The sequence below is a fragment of the Pan paniscus genome, chromosome 10 (assembly GCF_029289425.2).
Source record: "Pan paniscus chromosome 10, NHGRI_mPanPan1-v2.0_pri, whole genome shotgun sequence".
Taxonomy (NCBI): Eukaryota; Metazoa; Chordata; class Mammalia; order Primates; family Hominidae; genus Pan; species Pan paniscus.
In genome coordinates, this window is record NC_073259.2 from 26,125,518 (window position 1) to 26,142,230 (window position 16,713).

At 34.5% G+C, this 16,713-nt stretch overlaps 1 protein-coding gene across 3 annotated transcripts in view; it reads left to right on the forward strand.

The window, feature by feature from the left end:
• The window catches only part of PDE3A (phosphodiesterase 3A), a 316,338-nt gene extending 300,100 nt beyond the window's left edge, over positions 1-16,238 (forward strand). For 2 of the 3 annotated variants that reach the window (XM_003816547.6, XM_055095464.2), the window contains exon 16: positions 1,671-16,238. In XM_003816547.6, coding sequence (XP_003816595.3) covers positions 1,671-1,912 — 242 coding nt within the window. In that variant the 3' untranslated portion in view covers positions 1,913-16,238. Of the gene's footprint in view, positions 1-86 lie in introns of all 3 variants that reach the window. The other variant, XM_063593031.1, reaches the window with a different exon arrangement.
• The last annotated feature ends 475 nt before the right edge of the window (positions 16,239-16,713 follow it).

The window sequence follows — 16,713 nt, forward strand, 5'->3', positions numbered from 1 at the left end:
CCTTTAATTTCTCTGTTGAATTCAAAATTATATTTTAGATGATAAGTCTGATTACCTACTCACTCCATTGGTTCTTCTCTGTGAAGCAGGCAAGTACCAGATGCCTCTAGCCTACCGTCTTGAAGACACCCTCCAAGACAAGTTTCTTAAAGGAGGTATGCTAAGGTAGAACTTTTTTTTTGTTAGAAGTTATAAAATTCCAGTGGAATGAGTATATACAAAAAGAGAACATTATTGGTTCATGTAAACATGATGTTGGCTATTATCAGTGCTTACTTGTTCCTGCGTTTGTCTCTGCCTCACCTGCCTAACAGCTTGTTCTTTCAGCCTTGCTTTCTTCATGAAGCTGGAACTATAGCCAGCTCTAAGTTCACTTCATGCCAGATGCATAAGCAAAGGAGAAAGGATCTCCAATTACACCTCGCAAACCGACATTCATTCTGTGCAAATGAGAAATATCTCAGGGGAGGACTCAGGCCCGACTTGGGCCACACACACACCCATTGGCCAGTCACTGTGAAACAATTTTGTAGACCGGTTGTGAGGGCGGAAGTAGAATTTAACAACCTTTTCTGGAACCACATAATTGAAGGAAGGGGGAAAAGTTCCCCCTAAATGATTTTGGACGCACAGTTACCAGAAGAAGAGATAAAGATAAGGAGAAGAAAAAGGAAAAAATAAAAACAGAAACAGTATATACTCTAGGAGGTACATATGGAGTATCGTGGGAATTCAGAAGAAAGAGATTATTTCTTAGAAGAATTCAGTGAAATCTGAGGAGTCTTTAAAAAATGAAGGAATATATACTCTCAAGTGGTTGCAAAGAACATTTCAGGATAGACAATACCAGCTTGAAAATATGAGTTCAGTGTAGATGTTTTAAAAATAAGAAAAGCAGAGTAGTTAAGTGTAGTTAACTACACTTTGAAATTAATTTTTATTTTATTTTATTTTATTTTTTTGGGATGGAATCTCGCTCTGTTACCCAGGCTGGAGTGCAGTGGCTCTATCTCAGCTCACTGCAAGCTCTGCCTCCTGGGTTCACACCATTCTCCTGCCTCAACCTCCTGAGTAGCTGGGACTACTGGTGCCTGCCACCACGCCCGGTTAATTTTTTGTATTTTTAGTAGAGACAGGGTTTCACCGTGTTAGCCAGGATGGTCTCAATCTCCTGAGCTCGTGATCCGCCCGCCTCAGCCTCCCAAAGTGCTGGGATTACAGACGTGAGCCACTGCACCCAGCCTGAAATTAATTTTTTAGTCCACATGAAGCAGATGAGGAACATCAAAACCATCTTTAAATATATCAGTCTTGTAGATGTTTGTGAATTAAATTGATTGACAGAGACAGACTAACAAGAAGTTATTTCAGTGATCTATGTGGAAAGTCTTGAGAGCCTGAATGTAATGAGAATAATACCAAGATATAAGCAGAATCTTGCACTGAACATTGCCAAATATTAAATACTGTCCCTAGTTATTTGTCAGTGATATTTTAATGATTATTGCCATCTTCCTCTTTTTTCCCCATTCTCCAAAACTGCATTATTATAATATACAAACCAAGGTTATGGATTAACTCCTCTTAATTATCTGAAAAGAGATAACGTTCATGTGCTCAGCACACAACTAAGTAGTCTGATTTGGTGTTTTTTATTTTATTTATTTTAGAAAAGAAGACTTTCAAAAGGAGAAAAATCTACTGCCAAATAACTCAGCACCTCTTACAGAACCACAAGATGTGGAAGAAAGTCATTGAAGAGGAGCAACGGTTGGCAGGCATAGAAAATCAATCCCTGGACCAGACCCCTCAGTCGCACTCTTCAGAACAGATCCAGGCTATCAAGGAAGAAGAAGAAGAGAAAGGGAAACCAAGAGGCGAGGAGATACCAACCCAAAAGCCAGACCAGTGACAATGGATAGAATGGGCTGTGTTTCCAAACAGATTGACTTGTCAAAGACTCTCTTCAAGCCAGCACAACATTTAGACACAACACTGTAGAAATTTGAGATGGGCAAATGGCTATTGCATTTTGGGATTCTTCGCATTTTGTGTGTATATTTTTACAGTGAGGTACATTGTTAAAAACTTTTTGCTCAAAGAAGCTTTCACATTGCAACACCAGCTTCTAAGGATTTTTTAAGGAGGGAATATATATGTGTGTGTGTATATAAGCTCCCACATAGATACATGTAAAACATATTCACACTCATGCACGCACACACATACACACTGAAGGCCAGGATTGCTGGCTCCACAATTTAGTAACATTTATATTAAGATATATAGTGGTCACTGTGATATAATAAATCATAAAGGAAACCAAATCACAAAGGAGATGGTGTGGCTTAGCAAGGAAACAGTGCAGGAAATGTAGGTTACCAACTAAGCAGCTTTTGCTCTTAGTACTGAGGGATGAAAGTTCCAGAGCATTATTTGAATTCTGATACATCCTGCCAACACTGTGTGTGTGTGTGTGTGTGTGTGTGTGTGTGTGTGAAAGAGAGACAGAAGGGAACGGTTTGAGAGGGTGCTTGTGTGCATGTGTGTGCATATGTAAAGAGATTTTTGTGGTTTCAGTAACTCATAGACTAGCTGTAGCAAATGACTGAGTACATGTGAACAAACAGAAGGAATTTCACTCTGGAGTGTCTTGGGAGGCAGCCATTCCAAATGCCCTCCTCCATTTAGCTTCAATAAAGGGCCTTTTGCAGATGGAGGGCACTCAAGGGCTGGGTGAGAGGGCCACGTGTTTGGTATTACATTACTGCTATGCACCACTTGAAGGAGCTCTATCACCAGCCTCAAACCCGGAAGACTAAGGCATTTTCCAATCTACTTGCCTAATGAATGTATAGGAACTGTCTATGAGTATGGATGTCACTCAACTAAGATCAAATCACCATTTAAGGGGATGGCATTCTTTATACCTAAACACCTAAGAGCTGAAGTCAGGTCTTTTAATCAGGTTAGAATTCTAAATGATGCCAGAGAAGGCTTGGGAAATTGTACTTCAGCGTGATCGCCTGTGTCTTCTTAATTTGCTGCAAAATATGTGGTAGAGAAAGAAAAGGAAACAGAAAAATCACTCTGGGTTATATAGCAAGAGATGAAGGAGAATATTTCAACACAGGGTTTTTGTGTTGACATAGGAACAGCCTGATTCTTGGCAACTGTTGTAGTTTGTCTTTCAGGGGTGAAGGTCCCACTGACAACCCCTGTTGTGGTGTTCCACACGCTGTTTGTTGGGGTAGCTTCCATCGGCAGTCTGGCCCATTGTCAGTCATGCTGCTTCTGGCCGGGGAGATTATAGAGAGATTGTTTGAAGATCGGGTTATTATTGAAAGTCTTTTTTTGTTCGTTTTGTTTTGGTTTGTTTGTTTATCTACACTTGTTTATGCTGTGAGCCAAACCTCTATTTAAAAAGTTGATACTCACTTTCAATATTTTATTTCATATTATTATATATGTCATGATAGTTATCTTGATGTAAATATGAAGATTTTTTTGTTTCTGTAGATAGTAAACTCTTTTTTTAAAAAAGGAAAAGGGAAACATTTTTATAAAGTTATATTTTAATCACCATTTTTATACATTGTAGTTCTCTCCAAGCCCAGTAAGAGAATGATGATTCATTTGCATGGAGGTCAATGGACAGCCAATCATCTACCTTTTCTAATTTAAATGATAATCTGATATAGTTTTATTGCCAGTTAAATGAGGATGCTGCAAAGCATGTTTTTTCACTAGTAACTTTTGCTAACTGAATGAATTCTGGGTCCATATCTCCCAGATGAAAAACTGTTAACCAATACCATATTTTATAGTTGGTGTCCATTTCTTTCCAACACTGTTTGTTATGATTCTTCCTTCAGTACTTACATACAGACCTGCTCATTATCTAAACAATCTTACCTTCTAAGTAAACCTTGATTGTGATTTCCAGTTTTTCTTTTCTCTGACGTAGTAGAAAGGAATGTTTACATTAAAAATACTTTTGTTTCTCATAAATGGATATTGTACTCCCCCCTTTCAAAGCATTATTTTACAATAATTCATGGCATTTTAAAAAATAAGGCAAAGATAATACGACAAAAAATATACATGGTTTCAAGGCAAATTCTCCAATAAGTAGGAAAATGTAAAAAGGATCAAGTGGCTGCAGCCTCTACCTAAATAATTAAAATATATTTCAGTATGTTTCTGAATTAACACCAGGTCTTCATTATTTAGAACTTACTAAATTGTTTTCATTTTCTTAGTTTTACCTGTGTATCTCCATGTTTGCAAAAATTACTATGAGTCAAATTTTGCCAGTGAATTTAACTATTTTTCTTTCCTTGCAATTAAGGGGAAAAAAGCATTTATCTTCTCTTCTCATACGCCTTGCATCTAAGTACTTAGCAACGTCAATATTTTCCCATTTTCCAAATGCTGTCCATCTCTAACATAAATGTTAATTGAACATAGAGCTATGTTTGGAGTGAGTGGACTGGCAGGACAGTTGGAAGTCCATCACAGTCTATTGACAGTTTCATCAAAGCTGTATAGTCCAACTAGTGGGGCAGCTTGGCTACTATGGTGGAAGTCTCAGCAAACTGCCTGGTTTTGTTTGTTTGTTTTGTTTTAAGGTACAGGAAATAAGAGGAATAATAGTGGCCAAAGCAATTAGAACATCTTCATTCCAGAACTGTGTTCAGCAATCCAGGCAGATTGATACATTTTTCTTTAAAAATAAATTGCTATTACAGCTAAACGTCAATTGGGATAAATAAAGGGATGAAGATCCACTAAGTTTGTGACTTTCATACACACCCAGTACATCTCATAGGATGCTAAGGGACATTTTCTGCCAGTAGAGTTCTCCCCCTTTTTGGTGACAGCAATATTATTATGTTCACATCCAACTCCAGAGCTTACTTCCTGTGGTGCCAATATATTTGTTGCAATTTACTACATTTTTATATGAGCCTATTTATAGGTGCCATTAGATAAACTCAGGTCTTTCAAATGAAAGAGTTTCTAGCCCACTTAGGGAAAAAGATAATTGTTTAGAAAACCATAAAATCAATGGTAGGAAAAGTTGGAACTGGTTACCTGGATGCCATGGTTCTCTGTTAAATAAAGTAAGAGACCAGGTATATTCTGAGTGTCATCAGTGTTATTTTCAGCATGCTAATAAATGTCTTTCCGGTTATATATCTATCTAAATTAACCTTTAAAATATTGGTTTCCCTGATAAAAGCACCACTTTTGCTTTTGTTAGCTGTAATAGTTTTTGTCATTTAGATAAGACCTGGTTTGGCTCTCAATAAAAGATGAAGACAGTAGCTCTGTACAGGGATATATCTATATTAGTCTTCATCTGATGAATGAAGAAATTTTCTCATATTATGTTCAAGAAAGTATTTACTTCCTAAAAATAGAATTCCCGATTCTGTCTATTTTGGTTGAATACCAGAACAAATCTTACCGTTGCAATCCCAGTAAAACGAAAGAAAAGGAATATCTTACAGACTGTTCATATTAGATGTATGTAGACTGTTAATTTGCAGTTTCCCCATATTTCCTGCCTATCTTACCCAGAGAACTTTCTTTGAAGGTAAAAGCTGTGCAAAAGGCATGAGACTCAGGCCTACTCTTTGTTTAAATGATGGAAAAATATAAATTATTTTCTAAGTAATAAAAGTATAAAAATTATCATTATAAATAAAGTCTAAAGTTTGAAATTATTAATTTATAAAAGTGAACTAACTGTGTGATTATCAAATCCTGATTAATGAGAAGTGAATAATCTAAAAATCATTTATATTCTACTGTGGGAGGTATTCTTGGTGCTTCCATGTCAGTATCGGGCTCTCCATTGTCCTCATCATTTATAGTACTTCTAAAATAATAATGGAAACCTCAATAAGGGTCTTGTCCTCTTCTGTCATCCTAACCCTGATTCTAGTTTAATGCCTTTCCTGACTTATATGCCATTTGCAAATAAACTTCCTTTCAAACTGTTAGAACACTCCAATAAAACAAAGTTCTATGAACTTTCATAGTCTAGAAAAACCAACAAGATCCCCCTTATTTAGCGATTATTAGCTAATGTGTGAAAGAAATATCAATAAAAGTTCAAATGCTAATAGCTCAATTCCAGATAATTGAAAGCTAAAATATCTATGTACTTTGAAGCCAAACTGAGTTTATTTCATTGATAGAACAAGCAGCAACACATTTTATGACCATTGTCCTAGGTCGTTTGTGTCTTTATGAATTTGCTGATATTGTCAGTCCATTTTTTAAATCTTCAACAAAATTCAATTTTAAGATTAAGAAATCAGCAATTTTAGGTAAAGAATATTCCAAAATTAAATTGTTCTTTTTAAGAAATATATCAGTTTTAGGCCCTATATTCACACATCAATTTGTTCATCTGGAAGATATTCAAATTCTTATTGGGAATGAATTACACTACAAACAATGAGTTGAGCTAAAAACTATACATAACTTAAATTAAGATTTGCATACGTATTTGTGTGTTTCACACCAAAGACCCCTGCTCAGAGAACGGTAACATATTTTCCAGTCTATGTTATGCAACATGGATGTTAGGCAATGTGTGCTATTGCCAACACATGGTATTTGTTGAAATACATGTTGCTTTGACCTTACCTAATGGTGCTTTTACCTAACTTGAATTGCTTTTTGTGTTCCCACCAGCAAATCATTCTAACAGCAGGCTAACAATGGTGAAGTAAAATGAACATTTTTGGGCCGGGCGCGGTGGCTCACGCCTGTAATCCCAGCACTTTGGGAGGCCAAGGCTGGTGGATCACCTGAGGTCGGGAGTTCGACACCAGCCTCACCAACACGGAGAAACCCCGTCTTTACTAAAAATACAAAATGATCCAGGTGTGGTGGCGCATATCTGTAATCCCAGCTACCCAGGAGGCCAAGGCAGGAGAATCGCTTGAACCTGGGAGGCAGAGGTTATGGTGAGCTGAGATTGCACCATTGCACTCCAGCCTGGGCAACAGGAGTTAAATTTTGCCTCAAAAAAAAAAAAAAAAAAAAAAAAGAACATTTTTTGGCAAAATATGAAGACACAAAACTGAAGATTAAGGCTTCATTTCCACAGTGGAACTCAGTGTTTACCTGCTGATTCAAAAATACTGACCTAGTATCAGTGTAGGTAAGACCATAAAATACAGTGTACAGAATTATATATAAATGGAGAACAAAATTAGCTTTTGACATATGTTTAAGTCTCTAAAAGGAATCCACATTTTCTTTCCAGATACAGCTAGTTTTTCTCCACATGTTTTTAAGGTTGATTTCCTTGACACACATTGGTATCCTTGGGTTTCTGCTTCCTTGAAAAGTTGTGGAGCACAGAAGAAAAGCCTTCTCTTTACAGATAAAAAATGTTGAACATGTTCATGTTCTGACAATGAAGCAATGATTTCCTCATTGCTTTGCATTAAGAAGTGGTTCTTTAGTTATGCAAATAATTCAATAACCAAAAATGCTTCAAAGAGTAATAATAAATCACCATAGGTAAGTATTCTCAAGAATGTTTAAATTTGGTTTATTTTCTTGAAGCAAAGTTATTTAATTTTTTAATTTTTAACTTAAAATGAAACCCACAAAATGATATTCCGTGGTACTGAGTATTTTCATATAATCAGAACAGTAAACTACTGATTATTTTCATATACTCAGAGGCTGAATATTTTGATATAATAAGAACTAGTATCATATAACAGAAAACTAGAAAGAAGGTTTAATTCTTTTTCTAATATTCTACAAGCCTCATGGGGAAAATGTTTTATGAAGGATTCAAATACATTAAATAAAAATTAGTGTCAGTAATTTAACTTTGTACAAATTATAGTCTGAGATCTTCTGAGTTTTCCCAAGACAAAGGAGTGTATTATCCAGCAATTTATTATGTTTTGTGTTGTTATAAAATAAATGTTCTATTAATGTATATTTTATTTTACTAAGTTCTAACACAAAAGGCCAAATACTTACCTTTCCTACTAAGAAAAATTAAACCTTATTAATCTTGACTTTCACAGATGAAACACTGACCAGTCAATAAACAACAGCCACTGCATTAATCTGCCCAGCATGATCAGCTAGTAGGTTAGAATTTGAAATTCATTAATAAAAAATTAATAACAAAACTTTGTAAGCCTTAGTGGTTTAATATTTCAGTGTCATTGAAAGTTCCTATTTCAAATTAAACAAACTGCAGCAGGATATTTTTCCTTTCCTGTTTCAAAACAAAAACCAGATGAAGAAAAATCAAAGATAAACTCATAGGAGGAAAGCATGGCTTCTCTTCAATTATACTTCTCTTACTCAGTATTAGTAACCAAAAAATAAGCAGAAATTCTCCTCTGCCATAATTAAAAGAAAGAATGGCCTTCGACTTAAGTTCTAGTTCCTCAAGCCTGCTTTCCTTGTAAAGTCCATGGTACTAAGAAGCAAAAAATGCAGAGCTGTGGATTGGGAGTGAACACTACATAAAATTTGCAGGGTATCCCAGGACACCCCTCCGTCTTTAATACAAACCAATTTAGTTACTCTGGAGTGAAATGACTTGTGGATACACTGTTCAACCATGACTTCCTTTATGACAAGGAGCACTTATACATGTTTCCAAATGTGAATTAGCCCTTGAATTAGTTTGAAAACTGCTACTTGAATAACTTTTGAAGAGAAAGATTTTCTTTCCGGTAATTTTACTCCCTAAAAAAGGCAAAATACTCAGATGTTCAATATGAAATTAAAAATAGTTGTTTGAATTATATATACTTCAATAAATAGTTCTTTGTGTATATAAAGTGTTGGTTCATAGCAGTTTCCTTGTCCCTTTTCTTTTTAAAATTCCCAACTGATTATGGGTCAAAAACTCCATCTTATATGAGTGATGATTTCATTTTAACTATTTATAAGGATAATTTAGTATTATAGTATTGCTAACTTTAATAATTCTAACATATCTATATATTACCTGTTAGTGAGGTTTTAATGGCTTTACTTAATACATATTTGTTCATCAGCTTAAAAAATCACTAAATTTTTTATACTCTGTAAAATATTTGCATGGGAATTTTAGCATATTATGTTTGCTTAACTGGTGTTTTTTTCACTTATGACTGTCAGTTTATGTCTTAATGTATTCTCACAGAAGAATGCATACCATTTTTGTTCCAACAAGAACAATCTGTTAGTTGATAAGCACTGGTAATAAATATCACTGAACCCACCCACCCCCTGATATTTCTTCCTCAAGTTTTCTATCATGCAAATCACAAAATGAAAATTGGTGCTTTTACAAATATTTGGAAGCTCTCAATGCAAAATAATAAAAATGAGATTCTCCCTGGCTTTCTATAATATATTAGGATATGTGACTGAAGGAACTTTAACCTGAATTTAGAGTGTTTTAGGTTTTGGTTGGTTTGAATAATTTGATTTGCATTTTGGTATTAAAATGTGCTCTGATTTCTGCGGGCATTTGTTCTGACCAGTCATTACCTCTTCCCAACAGAAAAAAAAAAAAACAACTGGCATTGGCAAGTTTTAATTAATATGGCCCAAAAATTTGACCTTGAAGGATATTTGTAAACCAGAGAGTATTTAATTAACTAAATTTACTGTTTCTGAAAAGCAATATTTTCAAATAACTGCCAACCAAAGTGACACTATAGGGATGTCATTTGTACATGACAATTTTTAACAATGTAATTCTTACCACTCTCGAGAGACCTGAATATGTTTACTAATAACTTTGCCAAATTTTTCAACTTCTAGAAAAACAAGAGTGAGTCTTTTGAACTTAATCATTTTGCAATTGAAATAAATCTTGTCCTTTCACCTGTATCTTCCATTTAATACATGTAGCAATACTTAGTATCATCCCATCACAAGTATTGTTAGGCGACTTAGTGGCTGAGAAATGTTTGTAAAAAGTAAAATCTGTACAGAAAAAAAAACTAGATCAATTGTATTTATTTTTATTATTTTTTAGCTTAGATACTATGTTGATGCTCCCTTTTTGCCAGAATTACTGGAAGTGCCTCTTGGTTTTATATATATAATATATAAATATTACAGTAAATATATACTCAAAATTATTAAAATTATGTCCTAGATTATCTATGTCGATGTTATGAGTGAAGATAATGTATAATATAAAAATAATTCTGCAGTATTATGATTTACGTAGTATTTGTACAATCCACTTCCTCCAGTCCTCTGAAGGCATCCTTTCCTCTTATATGCAAATACCATGGTGTGGTACCTAACTTACTCTGTCGTGAGATGACATCTATTGGCCTTCCTACAATATCCAAAGAAACTTGTGGGGCTTATATTCTCGCGGTCACATCTTTCTCACTATCACTAATGAATTCATAGCCACATTTAGTCATCATCTAACTTTCTGCAACTAAGTTGTGTCCTTTCTTTAATCAAATAGCACCAAAGCCAAAATACCCACATTTCTGGCATTCAGCTTTAGAGTCCTATAAAATAGACAGTTGTATTTCTACCTAGGTTTCCTAAGAAATTGATTCTTCAATCTACACCTATTATTTCCCCATTACCTATGATATCAAATCCCAACTCCTAAGCCTGATGTTTTCAAATCCCCCTTTGCTCTGGCCTGAAACTACCCTCTCCAGCTTCCTGCTCCAAAAGGAACCTTCCACTTATCATTTATATTTCTTTATCTCTGGCAAATACATCAGTTGAGTTAGTGCACTTTCTATAAACATACACTTTCTCTCTCTCTCTCACACACACACACACACTTCCAACTATACACAGCACAAGAAGACAAGATTGACTATCTCTTCTTCAGGTGTGAATTTTACTCCTCTCTCAGGGTTTTCCTCTTACAATCATGTCATGGCTCTGAGTGGAAGGGAGATGATTGCTTGGCAGTCTAGTCTGAACCTTTAACGCCATCCTTCAATTAAGTGTTCTTAAAACAAGTCTTAAGGAAGGAAAATTTAAATTACATGGTGTGAGGGATAATAATGGGTAAGTTCTAATGGAGACTAACATCCAGGCCAGAGAAGAGGGATTATTCTGATCATTACCTAAAATAGGAAGCCTGAGACATCAGATTAGTGTGTCCTTGTTCACACCAATTCACACGTAGTCCAGCTTTACAGGTCACCCCCAAGCCTGTAAATTCTACCCCATGTGGTTCAGCAGGCTTGGGGGTGCTTTCTATCTCTAAAATTTTTGGTTCAACTTGTTCAGATGAAATAATTTCCAGTAAGGGATACTTTCACCAGAATACACAATGGTTCCATTGCCAAGGCTACTATTTGGATATTTTTTTTTATAGTTCAAGTTTTAGGGTACATGTGCACAATGTGCAGGTTTGTTACATATGTATACATGTGCCATTTTGTTATGCTGCACCCGTTAACTCGTCATTTAACATTAGGTATATTTTGTTGTCTCATGTTACTGAACCATCAGGGTAGAAAGTGATTGATCCCAGTTTACTAGGCTGAAGTATGGTTTCTGATATCAAAACCGTGGCAAGAAAGATTGTGTTTGGAACGCAAAGAATTCTCCATGGAGCCCTTAATGCTTCCATGTTATGTAGTGAGTGTGGTGGGACACTGGAGTCACCCAATAAAAACAGAACCACTAAGAAAATTGACCTTGCAAGAATTAACTTGCAGGTCATCCTATCAGTAAAAATGTTCCACCATGAGAAGTCCTAACAGAGGGCAATGAAAACGTGGAATGGATAGTGGAAAACAAAAGTTTTATGTCAACATTGGCTTCGTAGTCAAATATAGAAATAAATTTGGAATTTATCCACTAACACTTCTTAATCTATTTACATATGTGTATATCTGTCTCTGTATCATTTATTTAAAACTCAATATGAAAATTTTCAAATGTATTCAAACGAGAGAGAATAGTAGAGTGAACACCAGGTGCCTATCACCTAGCTCAAACAATTAATATACTGCCAATCTGTTCCATATATACCTCCCAATATTTAGTACATCTCCTCTATATGAAAATATATGAAATTCTACATGAATATATGAATTTCTATATGAAAATATAGAAATATATGAATTTCTATATGAAAATATAGAAATATATGAATTTCTATATGAAAATATAAATATAACATATCCTTCTATTAGTAAATGATTTGTAAAAAAAAAGAAAAGAAGTGCTATATTTACCTCTAAAACAATTATACCACCATTATCATCCCTAAAAAAAACTAACACAAATTACTCAATACAACAAATATCCACAGTGTTCTCATTTCTGAGGTTATAAAACTTCTAAGAAGATTACAAAGAAGTCTTCTTGTTATAGTTTGTTTCTTTTTGAATAGGTGTACGAAGTCTGTACATTGTAATTGGTCAGTTCATTTCTTAAGTTAAAATATACAATTTCTCCCTCATCTCCTTTTTTCCTTGTGGTTTTTGGTTGGAAAAAATATTGAGTTATTTGTCCTAAATACATTCTTTACTTTCAATTTTGCTGATTGTATCTTTTATGGTGTCATTTAACTTGCTCTTCTCTTCCCTATATTTCTTATGGACTGGTATTTAAATCTAATCTGAGATTTGATAAGATTAGTTTTCTTTGGAAGTAAAAAGGAGGACTATTTCAAAGGTGGTGTTTCAAGCTTTTAACTTCCATCAGGATGTTCAAAATGGCTTGAGATTTTTGGTGATATTATTGGTCATTGATTACCTTTCGCTAAATTCATTAATTCATTAGAGATTTGAAAATTATAATACTCTTACTTATAAGTGAGGCTAAACATTAGGTACACATGGACATAAAAATGGGAACAATAGACATGACACATTACTTGAGGGGGAGATGGAGGAGAAAGGCAAGGGCTGAAAAACTACCTATTGGGTACCATGCTCACTATCTAGTTGATGGAATCATTTTACCCCAAAACTCAGTGTCTCACAATATACCCATGTAAAAAATCTGCACATATACTCTCTGAATCTAAAATTAAAATTATAATTATAAAATTAAATATCTAATAGCTTAATTCTACTAGAAATTAATCTACTTATGTATAATATAGAATTATAAAAACTTTATAGAGAGGGTCTGAACTGATCATATTAACAGAAATTTTTCAAAATGGTTAAGAATCATCCTTATACAATAACTACTTTCTCAATTTCTCTACTGTGCCACAAAAACCAAGCTGTGCAAATAAAACCCATTAGAGCTCTACCAATCTAAAAGCAATTGAAAATTAGTATATTTTCTACATTTTTTTCTTTAACCTTTGCATTTGACTCAAATGAGTTTAAGGATTTTGTATTTTTAATCTTGTTTTTATTAAATCTGTTCTAGAAATAAATTTGTCATCTCTGGAGAATAGTCTCTATTTTCAGACTATTTGTTGGACTAAACCAAGGTTGCACTGGTATTATTTCAGTAAAACTTCAAAACCTTACCAAAATCCTTTCAGGATACTTTAAGATTGAATTACATTTCAATAAATATTAATTACCCTAAGAAAGAAAAGAAAATCATAATATTTTTATTCTCTCATCCTTTTTTGTTTATTAGTTGGAATTCTATGAAGAGAAATTTGTCTTTACTCTGTAATAACTCTAAGGAAAGAATGGAATAGAAAAGCTAGGATAAACACACAATTTCTCCCTAAATACCACTAGTTTTAAACCTATTAATATTTAAGTTGTGTTTAGAATTACTCCAAAGTGACCATGTGATGTTTTAATAGTGTTTTTAACTCATAAATTTTGTGATTTTGTATGTTTCAACCATTACAATTATTCTTACCGATGCTCAAGCTTTCCTATATTTGATTAGCAGAAACCTGTTCAGGCTGGCTTCTGAATCCTATTGGCACAATGTAGTCTTCAAGGCATCCCAGCTCTTTTTTATGACAAGATATTCCAGGCCTATCTTATATCTTTACACCTGGTATTAGTCACATATCAAGGATCCATGGTGCTTTTATTTATGGTGCTAGTTGCACTTATTACTACTTAGTTGATCATTGTTTCTAGACCTTTTCAGTGGAGAGAGCTAATACACACACACGTAGATATCTATATCTATCTATGTCTATATCTGTATCTACATATCTCCTGTATGTATGTATGCATTTTTCCAGACTGAAAAACTCAACTCAAATTTGGGTATACAAAATATTCCCTAACCTCATTGGATCTTATATTATAGATTATATTTAAAGCCATGACACCAGATAAGGTCATTAAGGAAGTAAATATAGACAGCAAAGAAGATATTCCACAGACTGAATTTTGGAATATTCCAGCAATGAAGACTAAGAGCAAATGACCACTGAAGTAGGAAGAAAACCAGGGGTGTGTGGTGAAACCAAGTGAATAAAATGTATCAAAGAGAAGGGCACATTAATGACATACAATTCTGCTAATACATCAATTAAAATGAGGTCTGGATATTGATCACTGGATTTATTACTGTGAATGTCTTTAATGTTATTGATGAAAATATTTGCATTGGAGTGGTAAAGGCAAAACCTGATTAGAGTTGGTGAAAAATGAACTGGAGGAGAGGAAATATATACAAGGAATGTGACTAAAGTTTGGGCTTAGAAACATGGACTGTAGGAGCAAGAAGGAAGACAGCTAATAGCAATGTACATTTGGGTAGAGAGTAGATGTCATGAGGACAGAGTATAATATTTCTCCTGATATTTCTGTTTTGTTAGTGAATTTCCTAGACAAGATCATCAGCTAATAATCAGGGTGCAGCCAGAAATGAAGATTTGAGAGAGGTAAAGTGATTGGGTCATTAAAAAGTATTACGTCTAGCAATGCCTCTATGACTCAGTGAGTTAAGTGGTTATAAATATAAAATAAGCCCTAAGGGCATGTTACTGAGTTGTTCTTCAATTACTTAAAACAGTACGGATGCAAATACTAAGAAGAAAGAAAGTGGATTTAACTGAGGTGAGCTTTGCCTGGGAAGATCAATAAATTGAAAGAGAAACAGGAGAATTGAGGGTATACAGAAGGAAGTGATTAAAATAATTGCATGAAAAAAATTCAAGTAAGGAGGAAAATGCAAATATGAGTGTCCTGGCTTGAATTGTGTCTCCCAAAAAGATATGAGGAAGTCCTAACCCCCTGTACCTGTGAATGTCACTTTTCCTGAAAAGAGAGTCTTAGCAGACCTTATCAAGTTAAGATGAGGTCATGAGTGTGGTCCCCAGTCAAAGATGACTAGCGTTTATTTAAGAACAGAGGACAGAGACATAACGGGAGAAGATGGCCATGTGGTAACAGAAGCAGCTGTTGGAGTGATACACCTATAAAACAAGGAGTTCAGGCTGTCAGCAAACACCAGGAGGTGGAAGAGGTAAGGAGGATTCTTCCCTACAGGTCTCAGAGGGAGCATGGCTCTGCTGACACCTTGATTTTTGATTTCTGGCCTCCAAAAGTGTGAGACAATAAAGTTCTGTTTTAGGTCACTCAGCTTGTAGACTTTGTTAGTGCAGTCTTAGGAAATGCATTCATTTATATGTTGTCCGTGGTTAATTTAACACCAGAATGGCAGAGGTGAGTGGTTGTGATAGAGATTGCATGGTCCTACAAAACCTAAAATATTTCTTATTTGTCCCTTTATAGAAGTTTGTTAACTCCCTCATCTAGAGTTTGGAAATGGGAATGAAAGGCTGAAGTAGGCTACAATCCAATGCAAGGTTGCACATAAGAAGCTCTGAATAAGTGTAAAAATTATGTGCATTCAAAACAATAACATTAACTGTGGACTCTGGAAATAAGAAAAGGAATCGTGTTGGAGAGTGAGACTGAGCCAGTTGGGAATAGACAAAATTACATTCTCAGGGGAGAATTTCATTTCTTGGTGAGGAATATTATGCCCTTTGGGCTGGTAAATACTATCTCCTCTTGAATAAAACAGTGGTCTGGCCACCTGTTAGACACTGAGAAGTCTAGACTAACACTCAATGTATTCGGATGTTTGCTCACTATTCTGATGGAAAAGTCTGGTTTGATTGTTAAAGTAAAATATTTGGCCTTTCAGAGTGTGAAAACACCATTGCTTCATTGCAAGGTTTAATATAAACCCATTTTTCTTGCATTTTCTTTTCTTTCTTTTGTAGTAAAATGTGCTTGAATAATATTAACTATTCTGACCATTATGTGAACTAAATATATATATATATAAAATGATGATACCTTCCGCTCATTTATTTGCAACGTGCTTTTGAATACATTATATAATTTAATCCTTAAAACAGCCCTATAAATCTGTTTTTTTAAACAAAAAAATTCTGCTTTACAAAGGAAGAAGTTGAGACTCAATAAAATTAAGTGACCATCCCAGAGTCTCAGCCACTTAAGAGTAGGGTGAATCTTGGATAATTCTGGTAGCAAATTTATTTATTGGTAGAAAATAAATGCAAACTACTACTGCTTAAGACCCTCTAAAGTTTTTCTCTTGGAAAAAGAATTTATTAGAATTGTGGACTTTATCAGTGCAAGGATTTATTTATCCTTGGAATTAGGCAGAATAAACAATTGAATGCCAAAAATTCAACGTGTTTCTTTTCTGTTTTCAAAACTCATAGAAATTGTAAATATGAGCAACTGATCATGTCTCTGAGAATTAACTCTTTTTGTACAGAGCGCTGCAGAGCTTTGA